The 20,741-nt window shown below is 46.5% G+C and overlaps 1 protein-coding gene across 1 annotated transcript in view; it reads right to left on the bottom strand.

The window, feature by feature from the left end:
- ntrk3b (neurotrophic tyrosine kinase, receptor, type 3b) overlaps positions 1-19,941 on the bottom strand; it is a 266,488-nt gene extending 246,547 nt beyond the window's left edge. The window contains exons 1-2 of the mRNA XM_056278574.1: positions 19,874-19,941; positions 13,257-13,328 (exon numbers count right to left, since the gene is read on the bottom strand). Of these exons, the coding sequence (XP_056134549.1) occupies positions 13,257-13,328; positions 19,874-19,902 (101 nt within the window). The 5' untranslated portion in view covers positions 19,903-19,941. The remainder of the gene's footprint in view (positions 1-13,256; positions 13,329-19,873) is intronic.
- Positions 19,942-20,741: the final 800 nt, after the last annotated feature.

The raw sequence follows: 20,741 nt of genomic DNA, 5'->3' as shown, positions 1-20,741 counted from the left end.
CTAGACTTACTGATCTGAATGAGGTATTCTTCGCTGGACTCCTTTGACGCAAGCCTATCAGGGTTATGTGCAATCTATTTATGAGAATCTTGGTAGCCACAGAGCTCATTCTGTAGATAAACACGAGTAGTATAGACTGACACACTCAATTCCCTTCCAGTGGGAGTCCCTGTGGCCAGGACATAGCAGATAGTAGGCAAGTGAGCACTGGAGCATTTCTCCATACAGCGCACACCGCCAGCAGATAGCATGCTCCATGACACAAGTTTCTGTTTGTGTTTACAAAGAGATTAGCCATGCACACGTTCAAGCACCGGTGGATGGGGGGTGGAATGTAAATTTGAACTGAAAATGAATGTGTGAGTGTGCTAATTCAATTTGAACCGCTTTGTTTGCTCTCCAAAACCTCAACAACTGGAAAATAAGGCCTATTTACAGTAACTGGCCCAACTAAAGCTGCTCTTCTATGTTGCATGTGATGCAATTTGTTCATAACAAAGTCTTTTTCCTATGTTGAAGAAATTAATTACCTCTATTCCAAAAAAAGGCCAATAAAGATCAGTTTTGCTCTACCCACAATAGACATGGAAGAGCGGGCACATTAACAAGAGGAACAATGGTCTCCTTCACACGCTGATTGGCGATTTCATGTGATGCATTGTGGGTGTTTCGAAACAGCGGGGGCGGAATGCTATCAAGTCTATCATCAGAGGGAGATCCTGAAGTACCCTTCACCCCATGGCCACATGGCTGCAGCCTAGGCAGAACGGAGCAGCAGGAAATGCTCGTAGGAGGGAATCAGGTCCACACAACCTTCACCCACAAAGCAACAGCAAACCTGACACACTCGGGAGGCACGGTGGCGCCCACACGGAGCGCGGTGGACGAGAAACATGTGAGTGGGGTCTGATCACAGCTAAATCACTCAGGATATGAGAACAAGTTCTGCAATGTTAGCGTATGCATACTTTTATTTAGCATTCATATTTCAACGTGCCTTGTCTAACTGAATTGAAACTCCCTTCACAGCGTTGCTCACAGGAATATAAGCGTTCCTTCTTCTCCAAAGGCCACAAGCCTCGGTGTAGGAGGAGTCCCTTCTGCAGAGCAACACTAAATGCAGCAAGGTCAGAATAAGGAGGAAGAAACAGCGCTTGTGTATTTCTTTAAGGATCAAAATGTCAGACTTGGACACCCACAGCAAAACATGCAGAAGTTCCTCCATTGATTGTTAAGAAACATCTAATGGTAGATCAGTTAATTAGTTCTATAATAAACCCACAACAGAAATATATCTTTGTTATTTGTGAACAAGATACATGCCGTCAAGCATCTATGAAACGAGACCAGCTGTTAAAACTGTTAAGTTGAATTAAATTAAATGCATGTAAATGCACTTGACTCAAATTCCCAGCACCTACACAGGGAACATTTTTACAACCGGACACTGTCATAACAGGCCTTTGTTCTCTACTCTATCCAATTTTAAATAAAAGCGCAAATTCCCAGATTTACAAGGGCAAGGCACTCTCGAAATTATCGCTATATTATAGTCACTAACAGGGACATATTAACAGACTAAATCCATGCTAGTTTTGATTGCTCTTAATTTATCAAACCTTTACCCTCCGACCACACGCCACAGTTGATCAACTAGGTACAAGTCACCAGAAATTCATTCTTCCTCTACTTCTATTCTACTTCCTCTTACTATACGACTGAAAACAGCAGCGTCTCAGCTGTGAACACACTTGGTTTCAGTGACACTTTCAAACGAAAGTTGGTGTCACCAGATAGAGAAAGTCTGACTAACTAGAGACGAGCCTCGTGTTCTGCCATTTAAAGACGGATAAACAGGGGGAAGATAAACATAGAAAGTACCGGTTCTCCTCTCTCCCCACCACTCAGGGTAGCATGTATAGGGTAAAAAAGACCATCCCATTATTAAACGGCTTCATATCACATCCTAGCAGCAGCAAATGTGCAGAACTAACGCCGCTTTTCCACTGCATGGATCGTAGGGACGGGTACCGAAACCCGGTATTACACGGGCGCCGGTGCTAAATTATTGAAGACCGTAGTATTGATAAGCTCCAACGTTAACGGTTCTGCTACCAGTATTGGAGAAATTAAGAAAAATAAATTCTCTATTTACTTCGGCTACATGAATGTTGTCTTGCACGTTTGATTTCACCAACTTCGTTTCTAATTTGCAGTAAGGTTAACACGTTTGTCTGTGATGCAGTTTCACTATTCCCAATCCAGAAGAGAGAGATCTCTCTCGGAGCTGGCGGTATGTGCGAGCCGAGGGGTGAGGCCAGCCCCCCCCCCCCCGACACACACACAGCCTTGTTGACAATGGGGGAGAGAGAACTAAACGGTCAAAAGTCTGGCTATACTTCACTAGAGCCGATGCTGACAATGTTCGTTGCGGCCATCTGGGTGGCGTGGTGGTCTATTCCGGCGGAACGAGTCTGCAGCCCTCCCCAGATCGGCAGATGGGGTGGAGCAGTGACCAGAATGGCTCAGAAGAGTGGAGTAATTGGCTGGATACAATTGGGGTGAAAGGGGGGGGGGTGGCCAGTTGGAACACCTCAGTAAGTGTCACTTGGGCAAACTGCTCTATCTCCCCCATGAACGATGGCTCACATGTATTTCTTTGTTCCCCATCTACCAAGAGGAGCCGCAGTCTCAAAAGAAGGAGGAGACGGAGGAGGTCGAATCAGAGGGCTGGAGGTTCTGTTTTAAAGGAGCCCTGAAGAGGAAGCAGAGGGTTTTAGAAAGCCCCGAACCAGTAAACAACGCAACATCTAATCCTCATTAAAGGCAGATTCAGGCTCGCCGAGTGGCCAGCCCGGGTGTGAAAGTGACATTTTGAAATAAAAAAAAAAAAAACACGTAGAGGCGAAGATTTAATGAGAGACTCTCCCCACTTCCCCTCTCTCTGTGGGGAGTGACCTTTCCGACTCCCCGCTGACAACATTCCCTCTAGATTTATTGGGCCTCTCCCACGGTAGCAGGGGGAATAAAGAGAAGAACCGCCTCGCCATCCAGACACTGACCTTTAATTTGATACACGTGGGGACACACGGGGGGATGCATGGCGAAGGCGCCGGTAGACCCTCGGCGTCAAATGGAAAAATGGGACCCCACGTCAGGTCAGACCGGCTGAAGGTCCAGAACTGATGGAGTTCATGTGCGTCTTGACACTTTGTGGGGCGGGTAAAAACATTTAAGACGAATGCCGGGGTAGCCCAGCTCGATAGAGAAGCTGGGCTTTTGTACCCAGAGACATGACGGGACGGGGGGGAGAAAGCAGGGGGACATGGGACGTCACGGGGTGTGACCACTGATATCGACGGATCCCAATCTGGCCAGCAGTTAGCTGCTTCTCTCTTTTTTTTGTGATTTGTTTTCCCCCTTTTTTCTCCCCAATTGTACCTGGCCAATTGCCCCACTCTTCCGAGCTGTCCTGGTCACTGCTCCACCCCCCTCTGCTGATCCAGGGAGGGCTGCAGACTACCACACGCCTCCTCCCATACATGTGGAGTTACCAGCCGCTTCTTTTCACCTGACAGTGAGGAGTTTCACCAGGGGGACGTAGCATGTGGAAGGATCACACTATTCCCCCCCACAAGCAGGTGTCCCGGCCGACCAGAGGAGGCGCTGGTGCAGCGACCAGGAAACATACCCACATCCGGCTTCCCACCCGCAGACAGGGCCAATTTGTTGGGACGCCTGACCAAGCCGGAGGGAAAACAGGGATTCAAACCAGCGACGGAACGGAATAGACCGCTAAGCTACCCGGATGCCCGGTAATAAACATGATGTCTGGTTTCAACAAAAATGGAGGCAGCCGTCGAAGTTTATTTTCTTACCGCTGAGAGGAGCCAGGAAAAGACGACTTCTCTGACCCGTTCTGAACGTGCTCGCTCAGAACTGAGCAATCTGCCGTCGCCACCGTTGTTTTTAAGGGAGATGAAACACTCAGGGGGGCATTATGCAGTTAATTACTCCATGTTGTCAACTCCTGATCCTGTCCACACACACACACACACACACACAGCCAAGCTCATTTTTATAGAAACTGGAGTCACCTTCAGGTGTCACTACCTGTTTCGAGCAGGACTCATTAGCACCCGTTTTGGCTCCTGTTAATTAATAACTGGACTGATTGTGAGCTCATCTAGACTGAATGCAAAAATAAGAAGCGACAATCATGTTGTATGAGCAGGGCCGTCACGAGGAGCGATGTGGGCCAATTGGGGGCGTGGCTTGCTGAAGGCTGGTCGCCGTGCACACCAAAGTACACCAGCATTCCCACACTGGGGAGGGAATGAGGCTTAAGATGGGGGAAAAAAATGGAATTCATCCATCCATCCATCCATCCATTAGCCAAACCGCTTATCCTGCTCTCGCAGCGGTGGAAAAGCCCAGTCCAGAAAGTAAAAACCCTAACCGTGTCTTTACTCCATCCATGTACTAAAGGAAGTACATTAGTAAATTAGCTGGTTTAATACATGGACGGAGTACAGACACGGTTAGGGTTTTTACTCTCCGGACCGGGTTTTTCCACCTCTGCTCTCAGGGTCACGAGGATGCTGGAGCCTATCCCAGCAGTCCTTGGGCGCCAGGTGGGGAGACACCCTGGACAGGCCACCAGTCCATCCCAGGGTCGACACGCACACACATTCGCACCTAGGGACGATTTCGAACAGCCGATTCACCTGACCTACATGTCTTTGGACTGTGGGAGGAAACCGGAGCCCCCGGAGGAAACCCACGCAGACACGGGGAGAACATGCAAACTCCACACAGAGGACGACCCCGCACGACCCCCAAGGTTCGGACTACCCCGGGGCTAAAACCCAGGACCCTCTTGTTGTGAGGAGACCGCGCCAACCACTGCGCCACCATGCTGCTTAAGATGACAATAAGGAATCCTACTACACTAATAGACAATTTGGACTCAGATGGGATTGGACAACATCTTTGGTCAATACACTTAACTGAAACGTCACATTTTTCTCAATATAAATGACAAGTCTTAGATTGCAATTAGTTATAATGCCCTTTATGGCCATGTTGGATGGAAAGGCAGAGCCAAACTAATAGCACAGACTAAGTTGTACTGTCAAACTGTCTCAATGATGAAAATTGAAAAAAAAAATCCAATTTTCCCTTTCTCACACCAACAGATGAGATTACAACTTGGGTAAGTTCAACTTGAGGCGCAAAAGCTCTTAAAGCCAGGGAGATCCTCATAGAATCAAAGTGTTTTAATGCTTTTTTTTTTTACATTCAAGCTTTACAAGCTAGGCTGTGCAAACAACTTGAGCCTACAGTTTCTTATCCATTATTTAGTATTCATGCGCCGCTCACGAACGCCTCTCACCCACTCGCTGGGTTCAAATAAGCACCTCTAGCTTGACTCTAGTGTGGTGGGAAGGAGCCGCATCAGAAACTCACAGCGAGATGCTGAGGGGGACCAAGTCAGAGAGAAACCGCTATCGTGAAGCCAGCGTGATAGTGGACTGACTGATAAAGACTGAAAAGGAGGGAGGAAGAAAGAGAAAGACGGCGAGAGACAGCAAACAGAAAAATGAGAAACAGCAAGACAGATACAGAGACAAAGACACCACTACTACCATGCCAGCTGATAGTATTTGTCAGAAGTGATAAACAATGACCATGATTGGTGAATTACATCTCCTCCGTTACGCCATTACATAATTAAACAACTAGACTCATGCAAAACGTTACACCTGGGGGGTCTGGGTAGCTTAGTGGTCCATTCCGTTGTCTACCCACACCTGGACCGGCAGTTTGAATCCCCGTGTTACCTTCTGCTTGGTCGGGCGTCCCTTCAGACACAATTGGCAGTGTCTGCGGGAGGGGAAGCCGGATGTGGGTATGTGTCCTGGTCGCGGCACTAGCACATCCTCTGGTTGGTCGGGGCACCTGTTCGGGGGGGGGGGGTGGCGCGATCCTCCCACGTGCTAAGTCCCCTTAGTGAAACTCCTCACTGTCAGGTGAGGGGGTGGAGCAACGACCAGGATGGCTCAGAAGAGTGGGGTAATTGACTAGATACAACTGGGGAGGGAAAAAAAGGGGGGGGGGCATTACACCTGGCCAAGGACATTAAGTTTAGTGAGAGGTGGGCTTAGACTGTGTGGAAATGGAGGTGGCTTATTTTGTCTTGGTTTTGAAGACACATTGAATTTTTTTTGAATGTGACATATTTAGAGATAATTATTCCTAGCATGCTCGGGAACAATAAAAGAAACTGAATAAAAATCACCAGAAATGTATTGTTGGCTGTCAGACTGAGAGCTGACAATGGAACATTGACAAAAGATAACTTACTGAAATGTCAAAGGACTGGTTCACTTTTTTTCCTACTTTCTTTTTCATCTTTTTTTTAAAATCCAGTCTTCATCAATCATCATTCATCAGGCTTCATTCAGAACTGTATAAATAAAATCATCTCTTATTTGCATCAGTATTGAGAAATTTACCACTTTGCTGAAATTTATCAATTCAACACAGACCAATGGGCAATGGTCCAGGCCTTCAAAAACCACGATAGATGGTTTTTGAAGGCCCTTTTGAAAACTGGAATCTCACAGTACAGTCACACGTATCTACATTTATTTTATGTTTGTTCAGTATGTGCTTTGATCAGGCAGTTTTTTGAGATCTGCCACCAGTCTCCATGGACTATGATGTTTGCGGATGACATTGTGATCTGTAGCGACAGAAAGGTGCAGGTTGAGGAGAGCCTGGAGAGGTGGAGGTGTGCATTGGAGAGAAGAGGACTGAAAGTCAGTAGCAGCAAGATGGAATACCTATGCGTTATTGAGAGGGAGGACAGTGGAATGGTGAGGATGCAAGGAGTAGAGGTGACGAAAGCATATGAGTTTAAATACTTGGGGTCAACTGTCCACAGTAACGGGGAGTGCAAAAGAGAGGTGAAGAAGAGAGTGCACACAGGGTGGAGAAGAGTGTCAGGAGTGATTTGCGACAGAAGGGTACCAGCAAGAGTTAAAGGGAAGGTTTACAAGAAGGTTGTAAGACCAGCTACAGGGCATCCGGAAAGTATCCACACCCCTTCACTTTCCCCACATTTTGTTATGTTACAGCCTCATTCCAAAATGGATTAAATTCCTTTTTTTTTCTCATCAATCTACACACAATACCCCTTAATGACAAAGTGAAAAAGGTTTTGTAGAAATTTTTGCAAATTTATTAAAAATAAAAAACTGGAATATTGCAAGTACATAAGTATTCACACCCTTTGCTATGACACTCAAAATTGAGCTCAGGTTCATCCTGTTTCCACTGATCATCCTTGAGATGTTTCTACATCTTGATTGGAGTCCACCTGTAGTAAATTCAATGGATTGGAAATGATTTGGAAAGGCACACACCTGTCTGTTTAAGGTCCCACTGTTGACAGTGCATGTCAGAGCAGAAACCAAGCCATGAAGTCAAAGGAATTGTCTGTGGACCTCCGAGACAGGATTGTATCGAGGCACAGATCTGGGGAAGGGTACAAAAAAATGTCTACAGCTTTGAAGGTCCCGAAGAGCACAGTGGTCACCATCATTCGTAAATGGAAGTAGTTTGGATCCACCAGGACTCTTCCTAGAGCTGGCCGCCCAGCCAAACTGAGCAATCGGGGGAGAAGGGCCTTGGTCAGGGAGGTGACCAAGAACCCGATGGTCACTCTGACAGAGCTCCAGCATTCCTCTGTGGAAATGGGAGAACCTTCCAGAAGGACAACCATCTCTGCAGCACTCCACCAATCAGGCCGTTATGGTAGAGTGGCCAGACGGAAGCCTCTGCTCAGTAAAAGGCACATGACAGCCCGCTTGGAGTTTGCCAGAAAGCACCTAAAGGCCCCTCAGACCATGAGAAACAAGATTCTCTGGTCTGATGAAACCAAGATTGAACTCTTTGGCCTGAATGCCAAACGTCACGTCTGGAGGAAACCAGGCACCTCTCATCACCTTGCTAATACCATCCCTACAGTGAAGCATGGTGGTGGCAGCATCATGCTGTGGGGATGTTTTTCAGTGGCAGGAACTGGGAGACTAGTCAGGATCGAGGGAAAGATGAATGGAGCAAAGTACAGAGAGATCCTTGATGAAAACCTGCTCCAGTGCTCAGGACCTCAGACTGGGGCGAAGGTTTACCTTTCAACACGACAACGACCCTAAGCACACAGCCAAGACAATGAAGGAGGGGCTTCGGGACAAGTCTTTGAATGTCCTTGAGTGGCCCAGCCAGAGCCCAGATTTGAACCCCATTGAACATCTCTGGAAATACCTGAAAATAGATGTGCAGCGACGCTCCCCATCTAACCTCACAGAGCTCGAGAGTATCCGCAGAGAAGAATGGGAGAAATACCCCAAATATAGGTGTGCCAAGCTTGTAGCTTCATACCCAAGAAGACTTGAGGCTGTAATCGCTGCCAAGGGTGCCTCAACCAAGTACTGAGTAAAGGGTGTGAATACTTGTTTACGTGCAATATTTCAGTTTTTTATTTTTAATAAATTTGCAAAGATTTCTACAAAACCTTTTTCGCTTTGTCATTATGGGGTATTGTAAGTAGATTGATGAGAAAAAAAAAGGAATTTAATCCATTTTGGAATAAGGCTGTTACATAACAAAATGTGGGGAAAGTGAAGGGGTGTGAATACTTTCCGGATGCACTGCTATGTTATATGGTTTGGAGACAGTGGCACTGATGAAAAGACAGGAGGTGGAGCTGGCGGTGGCAGAGTTGAAGATGCTAAGATTTACACTGGGAGTGACGAAGAAGGACGGGATTAGGAATGGTTATATTAGAGGGACCGCTCAAGTTGGACGGTTTGGAGACAAAGCAAGAGAGGCAAGATTGAGATTGTTTGGACATGTGTGGAGGAGAGATGCTGGGTATATTGGGAGAAGGATGCTGAATATGGAGCTGCCAGGGAAGAGGAAAAGAGGAAGGCCAAAGAGGAGGTTTACGGATGTGGTGAGGGAGGACATGCAGGTGGCTGGTGTGACAGAGGACGATGCAGAGGACAGGAAGAAATGGAAATGGATGATCCATTGTGGCGACCCCTAATGGGAGCAGCCGAAAGTAATAGTAGTATGTGCTTTGAATAAGAGCATAATCCAGATTTATTTGGAACTACTTTTAGCAGCTGCTGCCTTGTGGGATAGGCTATTTAGCCAAAGGCTAAGGGCGAGGCAAACCCCAACAGAAAACCCCTGGAGGAGTAACCCCCCCCCCCCCCCCGTAGACCAAATACTATAGCCTGCTTGAACATGAACATGTCCTGGTAATTAAGTCAAGGTCAGTTATGGATTAAATAACAAAACAAACTACTGCCTTGTAGATGCCCTGGGAGGGGTAAAGGCTACGGGACCAACCCAGAGAGAAATTGGGCTCCGAAGGAGTTGCGACTTCAGTCTACTATCAGCAAACGACAAGCATTTGCTTGACTGAAGTCGAAGGATGACTTTAAGCAGCTGAGCAGCACATCTGTACCATCTGTAAACTTCTACACTTGAGTTCTGAATGTCCTGTAATCCATCAGTCCTGTAGCGCTACAACTGTGTACTTCCAGAGACCAGCAAGGATTTAGCAAGGAAAACATATTTGCGGAAGTCAAGAATAAATTCAAATTAACTTCATCAATGGCTCCTTCACGTCGAAAGAAGCCGGTTGAGGTGGTTCGGGCATCTGATTAGGATGCCTCCTGGGCACCTTCCTTTGGAGATTTACTGGGCACAGCCAACTGGGAGGAGACCCCAGGGTAGACCCAGAACTTGCTGGAGGGACTACATGTCCAATCTGGCCTGGGAACACCTTGGGATCCCCCAGGAGGAGCTGGAAGGCCTTGCTGGGGAGAGGGACATCTGGAGTGCCCTACTTAGCTTGCTGCCACCGCAACCCGACCTCGGAGAAGCGGCTGATGATGAATGAATGATGAAAATCATGGCTTGTGACTATTTTATTTAATCGAAGCTATTACGACATGCTTGACCGTAATTTGACCTTCTAGAAAAAGAACTATATCATGGTATTGGAGAGCTAAATTGATTGGACTATCTTGAACCTCAATGAGAAGTTTGGTTTCAGATCTTGTTTCGTGTCAGACTTTGGACTTGCTCAAAGTGATTTGCATCTGCTCAAATATCAGAACTGTCCTACACATTTGTTTTGTAACTTTGCCCTCATGAAGGCACAATCTTGAGGCAATTTCTATTCTGTTTTGGGGAGAGACTCCGCTCTCGGCTGGTACACTGGAAATGGGGATAATCAGAGACAGCTCACCAATTTTTACAAAGTGGGGTACACCTCACCATATCTGCATATAAGGACCTTGCAAACCATGTTGAAATACAATCACTGTATACTGCATTATAAGACTTTTGCACAGCTTCAAAGCCAACTGAATGGGAAATATGAAAAAAAAAAGTTTTTAATATGCAGCTCTCAAGCTAAAAGATCTACCTAATAAAAACATTTTGCCTGTCAGTCTGTGGATGTGCAGCCTCCCAGGTGAACCTTCACACAACTGCGACCAAATCTAATATGAACTTTCACTTTCCATAAAGAAAAGGTTTGCTATGCAACTGTTTTGGTCTGACCCTAACCCTGTCTCTATTTTCATAATATAATAAAGCTGGGTAAACAATTTACACTCGCACATGTGTGACTCACATCTACGGCTGACTCAGATCGGGCAGCGACAAGAATACGCAACACTTCCTGTTTTGACTGCAACCTAGAGGAAGTTGTTCCTTTACAACTTTTGCATTTTTTTGGATTATCAAAATTAATTTAATAACTTTTGATCATGTCGCTACCTGATCTGAATTAAGCGTAGATGTGAATACCACGTCTACCTTTAATGTTGATGAGATATTCATGGTGTGGAACTTAGCATTACCTTGCACATTTTAAGTGTAATATTAGTCATCAAGCTGATTAACTTACTCCAAAAAAAAAAAGCACTGGCAGGGTTTCGGTGTCTTGCTGGACATCGACAGGACACAAGGCTGCAGACAGATACACACTAGATGTTTTACAATCTGTTGATCTGTGACTTTATGGTTACAAGAAAGCATTTCCAATATCTGAGCCACTCTGCAACCATTGCAGTACGCAGCCTGTCAGAGTCAAGTGTTCTCTAAAGCCGTGGTGTAAATACACCTTACAATAACTGCCCATTGTCATTACAGGCAACAGTTAAGCACAAGCAGTCAACCAAGGTCACGTATAAAGGACATCATTAATGCCTTCACTTCAGCCAATATCTAAATAAACAAGGCCATAAAAAGGGCATTAAATTAAGCCCAGGCTGTGTGCTTTTTCTTTACTGCTTATGGAACAAACTGATCTCTTTGTTGGGATATCAAACTTGGTAAATGTTGCTAGTGCACACGATTTAAACAAATTCTGCACCACATTAAGACATCAACGGACATCTTAGCAGAGGAATTTAGGCATGTCGGTCCTGAAAATAACTCAAGAAACAACCATGAGCGCTGAAGCTAATGTATAATATGCTGTTCCACCCCGAATACCAACGTGGACACTAACTAGTAAACTGAGTTCAGTGTAGATATTGAGTTCAGTGTAATTATTGAGTTTCAGGGAGGTGATGTTGTCTGTGCCTCTAGGAGGCATTTTTCGTCATTGTCAATAACAAAACTATGTCCGCAATGTGAACCTACCCATCCATCCATTATCCGAACCACTTATCCTGCTCTCAGGGTCGCGGGGATGCTGGAGCTTATCCCAACAGTCATTGGGTGGCAGGCGGGGAGACACCCTGGACAGGCCGCCAGGCCATCACACAGGGCCGACACACACACACATTCATACCTAGGGGCACTTTAGTACGGCCAAGTCACCTGACCTACATGTCTTTGGACTGTGGGAGGAAACCAGAGCACCCGGATGAAACCCACGCAGACACGGGGAGAACATCCAAACTCCACACAAAGGACAACCCGGGATGACCCCCCCCCCCAAGGTTGGACTACCGCGGGGATCGAACCCAGGACCTTCTTGCTGTGAGGCGACCGCACTAACCACTGTGCCACCCACAACGTGAACCATATCACAATTTTGTGTCTTTTAAGTTTTCATCACCATCATCAGGTCGAGTATCCTCAGATGAAGTTGAAGTTTTGTGTTAAAAAAAAAAAAACATGTTATATTCCCACACCATGCCCAATAACTGCTGGGATAGGCTCCAGCATCCCCACAACCCTGAGAGCAGGATAAGTGGTTTGGATAATGGACGGATGGATGGAAAATACATGTTATGAGGACACGAATAAAAACAAATATTAACATGTTTGTGCGACTGTCTGTAATTCATCGGGCTTTGTGTAAGATCCGTCATACACAGACTTCAGTGTGGATGCTTTGCTGAAGGTCAGTCATCTTGTTAGCCATCATCACCCTCTGTATGACTGAGCATCCCCTGTCACCTTCTTTAACAAGCCCCTAAAAAGACGCCTGTCAAAGACTTTTAAAGAGCTGTTTACCACCGTATATACCAAAAATGTCCTTACGTCCTAGAGGTGGCAACGAAACAAAAGGTTATTTACAACATCAGCTCCAGCTCTTCCTCCCAGAAGAAAGGGTGCTGAAAACACAGCATCATACAGAAACGCGCCATTTTTCTGCGTTTCACTTTAGTTAAAAGCTGTGACTTAGTTCTTCACTGTGTTTACTCCAAACAATTTCGGCAATAACAGCCTGTCATACAGCGGCACATCAGCCTTTGTTAAAGAGATTGCCCCTGCGCTTCCCCCAGCTCTCCGATGCTCCGCCTCGTGGATAAATTGTACTTTTAGCGAGTGCCGTCTAAATGGAACTGTGTCCTCGTCGTGATGCTCTACCACAGCACAAAGAGCCAGGGCAGATAGGAATCCAATTACCCAAAGCAAATAACAGATGTCTCACTTAAGATGTGAGGACTGCTGCAATGGCACTAGAAGGTTCACATTGTTCGCTGGCCTAGTCACCATCAGTAACATCATCCTCTGCACCAGACTGGCTCCACTACCACACGTGTTACTACAACCTATCGAATAAAACCATGAACCTGAATGCTCACCAATCGATGGTGGTCAGTAGGAGTCACAGATGGAAACCCACAGCAGTATTCCAAGGTCATGATGTGGGGTAAATACTCGTTTTTAATGGGGAGATAAAGGGGGCAACAGAAATATTTACTCACATGTAACGCAGGTGTGGGTTCTGAGCGAAGGCCCGAGGTTGGATGGCTCTCAGGTTGCAGTTCATGATGGTTCTGGAACAGAATAAAATACGTAAGTAGATTTCACAGGAAAGGGTATAGTCCACTCTCACCCAAGCAGTGAACACAATGGAATCCCCCCCCCTTTTTTCTCCCCAATTGCACTTGGCCAATTACCCCACCCTTCCAAGCCGTCCCGGTCACTGCTCCACCGCCTCTGCCAATCTGGGGAGGGCTGCAGACTACCACATGCCTCCTCCGATACATGTGGAGTCGCCAGCCGCTTCTTTTCACCTGACAATGAGGAGTTTCACCAGGGGGGAGTAGCGCGTGGAAGGATCACACTATTCCCCCGAGTTCCCCCTTCCCCCTGAACAGGCCTCCAACCGACCAGAGGAGGCGCTAGTGCAGCGACCAGGACATATACCCACATCCGGCTTCCCACTTACAGACACAGCCAATTGTGCTGCCTGACCAAGCCGGAGGTAACACGGGGATTCGAACTGGCGATCCCCATGTTGGTAGGCAACAGAATAGACCGCCACGCCACCTGGACGTCCTTCCTCTCTCTTTTAACTGTTTCATATTTTGAATGGACCGCATGCAGTTAGTATGCAAATAAAGCAAATCTTATTTGCAATCTGTCAATGCAAGTAATTATGGTTTCACAGTAGCATGGACAGTCCTGTGCTGCTGATGGACGTGGCGGTAGAGACCACTGACAATCACTGTTTAGATCTTGAAACCTTTATCTAGCCTTCAGGGAGCGCCATGATTATTTTCAGAGATTTGGTAGCATTTTTAAACTCTTTAATATCCCCCAAATAATCAGATCTTGGGCTAGGAGATGTCGGGCTTAACTAATAGAGGAGTCCAGCATTATTGTGGCTGGTGTGTGCTCCCTGTCAAGACAGGAACGCCTGAACACCAGATCAATCCATTTGTGAACGCATATGTCCATTTAACCAGGGTTTTGTTCCAGAAACACCCTTTAATTGAGTTTGGATATCTGTCTATGTAACGTACACGGATAAATAGACTCGCTAGCCCTTGGCTAACGGGTCGGTCCCTTTAGTTGTTTTTTTTTTTTTACGACTGATTAAGTAATCGTCCGTGATGTGGGAGACCCGGGTTCGCGTCCTGGCTGCGGCGGTTCCCGGGCTGCCCCCGAATTCGCTACATAGGTGTCAGAAGTGGGATGGCGAGACCGTGAGGCCATCGGAAGCCCAGAGGCATTAAGGGAGCTGATATGCTGAAGCGCGGGGACAAGCTTCCTGAAGGAGGGGGGTAGTGTAATGTGCACGGATAAATAGACTCACTAGCCCTTGGCTAACAGGTCAGACCCTTTAGTCGACTGGTTAATGTTGTCGCCTGTAGTGCGGGAGATCTGGGTTCGTGTGCTGACTGTGGCGGTACTCGGGCTTCCCCCCGAATTCGCTACATTGGTGTCAGAAGTGGGATGGCGAGACCGTGAGGCCATCGGAAGCACGTGCGCCCAGAGGCCTTAAGGGAGCTGATATGCTGAAGCGCGGGGATACGCTTCCCGAAGGAGGGGGTTAGTGTAACATGCACGGATAAATAGACTCGCTAGCACTTGCCTAACGGGTCGGACCCTTTAGTTGACTGGTTAACGTTGTCACCCAGGAGATCCGGGTTCGCGTCCTGGCTGCAGTGGTTCGCGGGCTGCCCCCGAATTCACTACATCTACACTGTACCTTTAATCCCTTTGTAATTCAGCTCACTTTAACGAATTGAGTAACAATGAAAATAATATTATTATCATTTTGGCGGGGAACCCCTGCAATCCTCTCAGGATGTACTGAGTGTCCCTGGACCACAGTTTGGGAAGCACAATAGTGATGACTTTTAATCTTGTCATCACTGTTGTGTCTCCCCAAAGATGCCATCATCACACAACATCTCATAATGCAGGATGCTGATTACACCCAGCTGTTTCTGGACCAATCACATTTCGTAAGGTATTATCTATCTGCCTGCATGTGATGGACAGAAAGACAACAGTCAGGCCTACAGATGAGTGACCTGTTAGTAAGCTTCACAGGCAGTTGAAGATAATTTAGCATTGCAGTTTTCGCACACTTTCTTCAATCTTTGTTTTCACAAAGTAGGCCTACGATCATCCCTGTTACTTTGTTGCAAGATGCCCGTCTTCCATCATTGAAGAACACCAGGCCGTCAAACCCCCTCGCTGATTCTCTTTACGAAGAAGTCAGAAAGGTCAGGAAACCTGTTGACTTGCACAGTTTCTGACTGGATCATTAGCCGGAGTCATAAATAATCCTGAAACCAGGGGTCTTTAATGTTTTAAGAACTAATGATGAAAGCATTGGTATTTCTTTGGCTAATTTATTCTAGCTTACTGAGTTTCATCTCATTTCTGATTTATGTGGGACGAGCTCAGGACCAAAGCTGCAAGATTGATGGGTCATATTTTACAAATGAACCGTTATGGAAATCGCCGTATAATAACCTGTGGCTCATACGCCTACAAACAATGACTTTAATCAAGCCAGGAGAGAAAACTGTAATTACCTTTGATGGCCTCACACTACGGCTGAAAAATGGTGAAATAAAGACATCAGTATTTATAAATCAGGGATGAAAAGTTAAACTATTATGACGTGCTCATTAACATAGGTGCAGTGCAGGGGTTTGTTACCTACGTGCTTCACTACTGCATGTAGGCCTTCACACACGAAATGTTTGCACGATCATACAGGCCATGCATTCTTAAGTCCCTTTATTTATATATTAATATTGGGGGGGGGGGTTTGTCCCCCCTTTTTCTCTCCAATTGTACCCCGTCCAGTTACGCCACTCTTTCAAGCCGCCCCGGGTCGCTCCACCCCCTCTGCTGAGCCGGGGAGGGCTGCAGACTACCACATGCCTCCTCCGATACATGTGGAGTCACCAGCCACTTCTTTTCACCTGACAGTGAGGAGTTTCACCAGGGGGACGTAACGCATGGGAGGATCACACTATTCCCCCCAGTTCCCCCTCTCCCCCAAACAGGTGTCCCGACTGACCAGAGGAGGCGCTAGTGCAGCGACCAGGACACATACCCACATCTGGCTTCCCCCCCATAGACACAGCCAATTATGTCTGTAGGAACGCCTGACCAAGCCAGAGTTAACATGGGGATCTGAACTGGCGATCCCCGTGTTGGTAGGCAACAGAACAGACCGCTACGCTACCTGGACGCCCCTTAAGACCCTTTATTACAATAATTGGGGAGACTGCTCACACTCAACACAACAAGCAACACATACATATTCTGAGTTAATCTGGTTTGAATTGGTACATTTACTGCTTTCGGTGTTGAGATCAAAATGAGACCGCAGTTGCAGGTTTGATACCTTGCCCATTGCTTGTTATTAGACATTTTATACATACATACAATCTAATAATTTTAGGCAACGTTGATCTTTGAGATTCCTGGGATCAGTTATCAATTACAAACATGGGTTTTTTTCTTCAACTTTGCATTGTATGTAACTTTATAACCTTGAACATCGGGCATTTTTTCTATTTAACAAAATAAAAGTGAACCGTTTTCAAAACAAACCCAGTTATAAGAGCATTGTACCAACAGCGGTTATACCTGTCAGGATATGATATTGATGCATTTAAGATATTTGTACATATAAAAGCAAAATGTGGTTATGTGTTAGACTGTACCATCTAAAAATGTACAGAAATAATGTATTTCAAAGCCGAAATCCAGGGTTTTTCTCCATTCATAAAGTTTTTTCTCTACATTTGGACCATGGAGCCAGTTTCTTCTTCTTTCGGCTTGTTCCCCGTTTTTCAGGGGTTGCCTCGGTTGATTTTACAGTTTTCATCGGTACCCTGTGAGGGCACAGCACCAATGGCGGCAATTGTTAACCGGGGCCTCAGCCAATCTTGTATAGCACCTCGACTGATCCAGTATGGTCATGTCAATCCGCATAATGATGTGGCAACATTTTAAGTCGGGGGGCGTCCGGGTAACGTAGCGGTCTATTCCATTGCCTACTAACATGGGGATCCTGGTTCGAATCCCCGCGTTACCTCCGGCTTGGTCAGGAGTCCCTACAGACACAATTGGCCATGTCTGTGGGTGGGAAGCCAGATGTGGGCATGTGTCCTGGTTGCTGCACTAGCGCCTCCTCTGGTCGGTCGGTGTGCCTGTTCAGCGGGAGGGGGAACTGGGGGGAATAGCGTGATGCTTCCAAGTGCTACGTCCCGCTGGTGAAGCTACTCACTGTCAAGTGAAAAGCAGCGGCTGGCAACACCACATGTATCGGAGGAGGCAGGTGGTAGTCTGCACCCCTACCCGAATCGGCAGAGGGGGTGCAGCAATGACTAGGAAGGCTCGGAAGGGTGGGGTAATTGGCTAGATACAATTGGGGAGAAAAAAAGGGGGGGGATACATCGGATGCCCTTCCTGAAACAACCACTAACCTTATGGACAGGGGCACAGGTAAAGCACTGGATGCCATCCCAGTATTCATGGACTTGTGCCCACGCCTGTCGCCATGGAGTCAGCTTACAAAACACTAATTGGTTAATTACCTCGGTTGGAGACGCTCTCCGTATAGCTCTGTTGAACGTTTGACCGGGAAGGGTGAACGCTGGTATGCCGGTAAACATGTGCCTACTGTGAAAAATGACTCAAATGTAATGACAATGTGGCGACGTTTCTGTCAGACAGGTCATTTATCAATTCCACATTCAATACTGTAGTACAACATTGTTCCGACAGTGTGATGTAGTTTGTATTACATTAGATTGCCTGCATTAGCTGTGGTCCGAGGTTGCCGTTGTTACAGGGTTAGGGACTATTTACAGTCGAGCATGCAGGCAACAACGGCTCCTGCACCCTGTACTGTAGCCGTTGCTGCCAGAGGGAGGATTTCAACTTTAAAAGCCACGAACATTAATCACGTCCTAATTTCAAGGGGGGAAAAAAAAACATGAAATAGGTAAAATCTCAGACAAAGTACAGTTCAGGAAGCTGCTGTACCGAAGCTGTCATAAAGTAGCTTTGGTGCCCCCACATCCCACACTGCACCAGCCCTGGGGACGACGTCAACACAGCAACCGCGGCTCTGTCACATATCCCCCATGCTTGGTTATACAACATTCAAATATGGGCAGTTAGTCAGAGAGAGAGGGCGAGAGAGAGACATTTGGCTGGAGCCAAGGTGCACTAATGACCTTTTCTCGGCCTCGGCTGACTGTGGGGAAGGCCAGGGGAGTTGGGGCTCATCTCCGAGCAAGGAAAGAGCGACTGTCTCAACATGAGGCAGCAGGTGAGCAAGGACGGTAATGAGAAAAATGCTAATTTAGTGTCGGGGATATTGCACTTGGCCTCCCTGATGAGAGATCAAGGAGATCAACAGAGAGGACAGTTCTGTCGTCGTAGCACAAAAAACAAATATGGTTCTCTGCAGAGCCGGGGCTTCGGGGGGGCTCTGGAGGATTGTGGTGGCCTCACTGCACAGGGAGCAGAGAAGGAAAGGAGTGTGACATTACAAAAAGGAGCAGGAGGGGGAGAAATACCACAAGGCTACAAAAGGAACGCTTTATTCAATTTTCCCCACTGCGATTTAGTGTTATTTGATCAGTAGCTGAGCAATGCGAGAGGGAATTAGACGCTTGCTTAAAGATCAGCCCATGTTTAGATCAGTGAGATGCTCTTTCCTCCTTAACTCTCTGCATATTCTCCAGATTCTTCCATCATAATGTAAGAATGGGACTGTCATTTTCTGTACTCATACCAATTACATTTGTTCATTTTTGCTCTTCTATACTCTTCTATACACAGCCATTTGCCTGGCTGTGTCTGAATACTCAGACTACATCCATACTACGGCCGTAGTCTGTATTACAAAGAACCAATTTTTTTGCAAACTAGATTAACTAGATTCCTAGTATTGAAAAAAAATACCAGGATGTATGTAACGACCATGAATGAGTAGACGCGCCAGCCCGTTGGATAACGGGTCAGACCCTTTAGTCAACTGGTTAGTGCAATCACACGTGGTGCAGGCGACCCGGGTTTACGTCCCGGCTGTGGCGGATTCGCAGCTGCCCCCTGAATTCGCTACATTGTGAGATGGTGAGACCGTGAGGCCATCGGAAGCGTTTGTGCCAAGGCGTGAGGCAGTTGATGTGCTGAAGTGCGGGGACACGCTTCCCAAAGGAGGGGGGGTAGTGTAACGACAACAGATGACTGGACTTGCTAGCCCTTGGCTAACGGGTCGGACCCTCTAGTTGACTGGTTAGCGCAGTCGCTCGTGGTGCGGGTGACCCGGGTTCGCGCCTCAGCTGCGGCAGTTCCCAGCTGCCCCCAATCTCGCTACATTGGTGTCACATTTGGTGTAACATTTTCTATGAATATTGTAAAAATAAGATTTTTAATGTCACATAGCAATAGTGGAAATGAATTGTGGTGAAATATCTACAGCCGATTGGTCCTGTTTTTCTTTTCACAATTAACACCATCTCAGAGACACCCCCCCCCCACTTCTAGCAACACTGTCAGTCTCTGCCTCCCAGCATCTGCAGCAACAGCCGACAGCATGACCACTCACAGTCTCTGTAGTCCGGTGTAGAGCTCCATATCGACGTCTCTCAGCGTCTGCAGTCCTGTCCAGTTTTCTATGTGTCTGCAAGGAGAAAGAAAGAGAATCATAAATGAGCGGTTCTTGATCTGCGGAGAGAAACAAGCATAGGAAGGGAGAACATTTCTTTTATCGTTATTGTCCTTCCTTTCTTTCTTTCTTTCTTTGTTGCCAAGTAACAGAGTTGCATTCTGTTAAAGTTATTGAGTCAGTTTTGATCTAAATTACAATAAAGGGATAGTTCTGTCCCAACACAGTCTCACACACAAAATGTTCATGTATATCTGCAAGCTCCAAACGGATATCGACCGCTAACGTTCTGTGGTTTCCAAAATAAGTTGAATAGCAACATCTCATCACATGACTACAAAGTGTGTCAAAAAGGTATCACATATTTAGTACTGTTAGATTAGATGGTTAGAAAATACTTGGGTTTAGGGTATTAGGTTCGAGATGGTTACGTTTAGGTCTGGACTCGGTGTGATAGGTTGCGGAAGGTTAGGGTAAGGATCCGGGAGACCGGTTGTTAATCACAATCTTCCGCGTACCCCATGTGCCTTTTGAGGAGGGCATCTCTATTTCCTGCAGAGTGTTTCCTTTTCCTCCAATACACCACTGCAATTGGTCAACAACCACACCACCACATGATCCGTTGCATTTTTGTGTCGTGCGGGTTGCTTGTTTCCGGATTACCGTCAATGAACGAACACAAGTTACAACTACCAGACAAGAATTTGGCGTTTTAGCTATAAAGACTGCCGAAATCTGGTTACAAGTAGCGTGGACTTGCACTTGTTTTTGTATGATTTCCTCACCTGGATTATTGAGCATACATAAA

The sequence above is a fragment of the Lampris incognitus genome, chromosome 4 (assembly GCF_029633865.1).
Source record: "Lampris incognitus isolate fLamInc1 chromosome 4, fLamInc1.hap2, whole genome shotgun sequence".
Lineage (NCBI taxonomy): Eukaryota > Metazoa > Chordata > Actinopteri > Lampriformes > Lampridae > Lampris > Lampris incognitus.
Note: the sequence above shows the minus strand (reverse complement) of the source record. Positions and strands in the feature narration are given on the sequence as shown.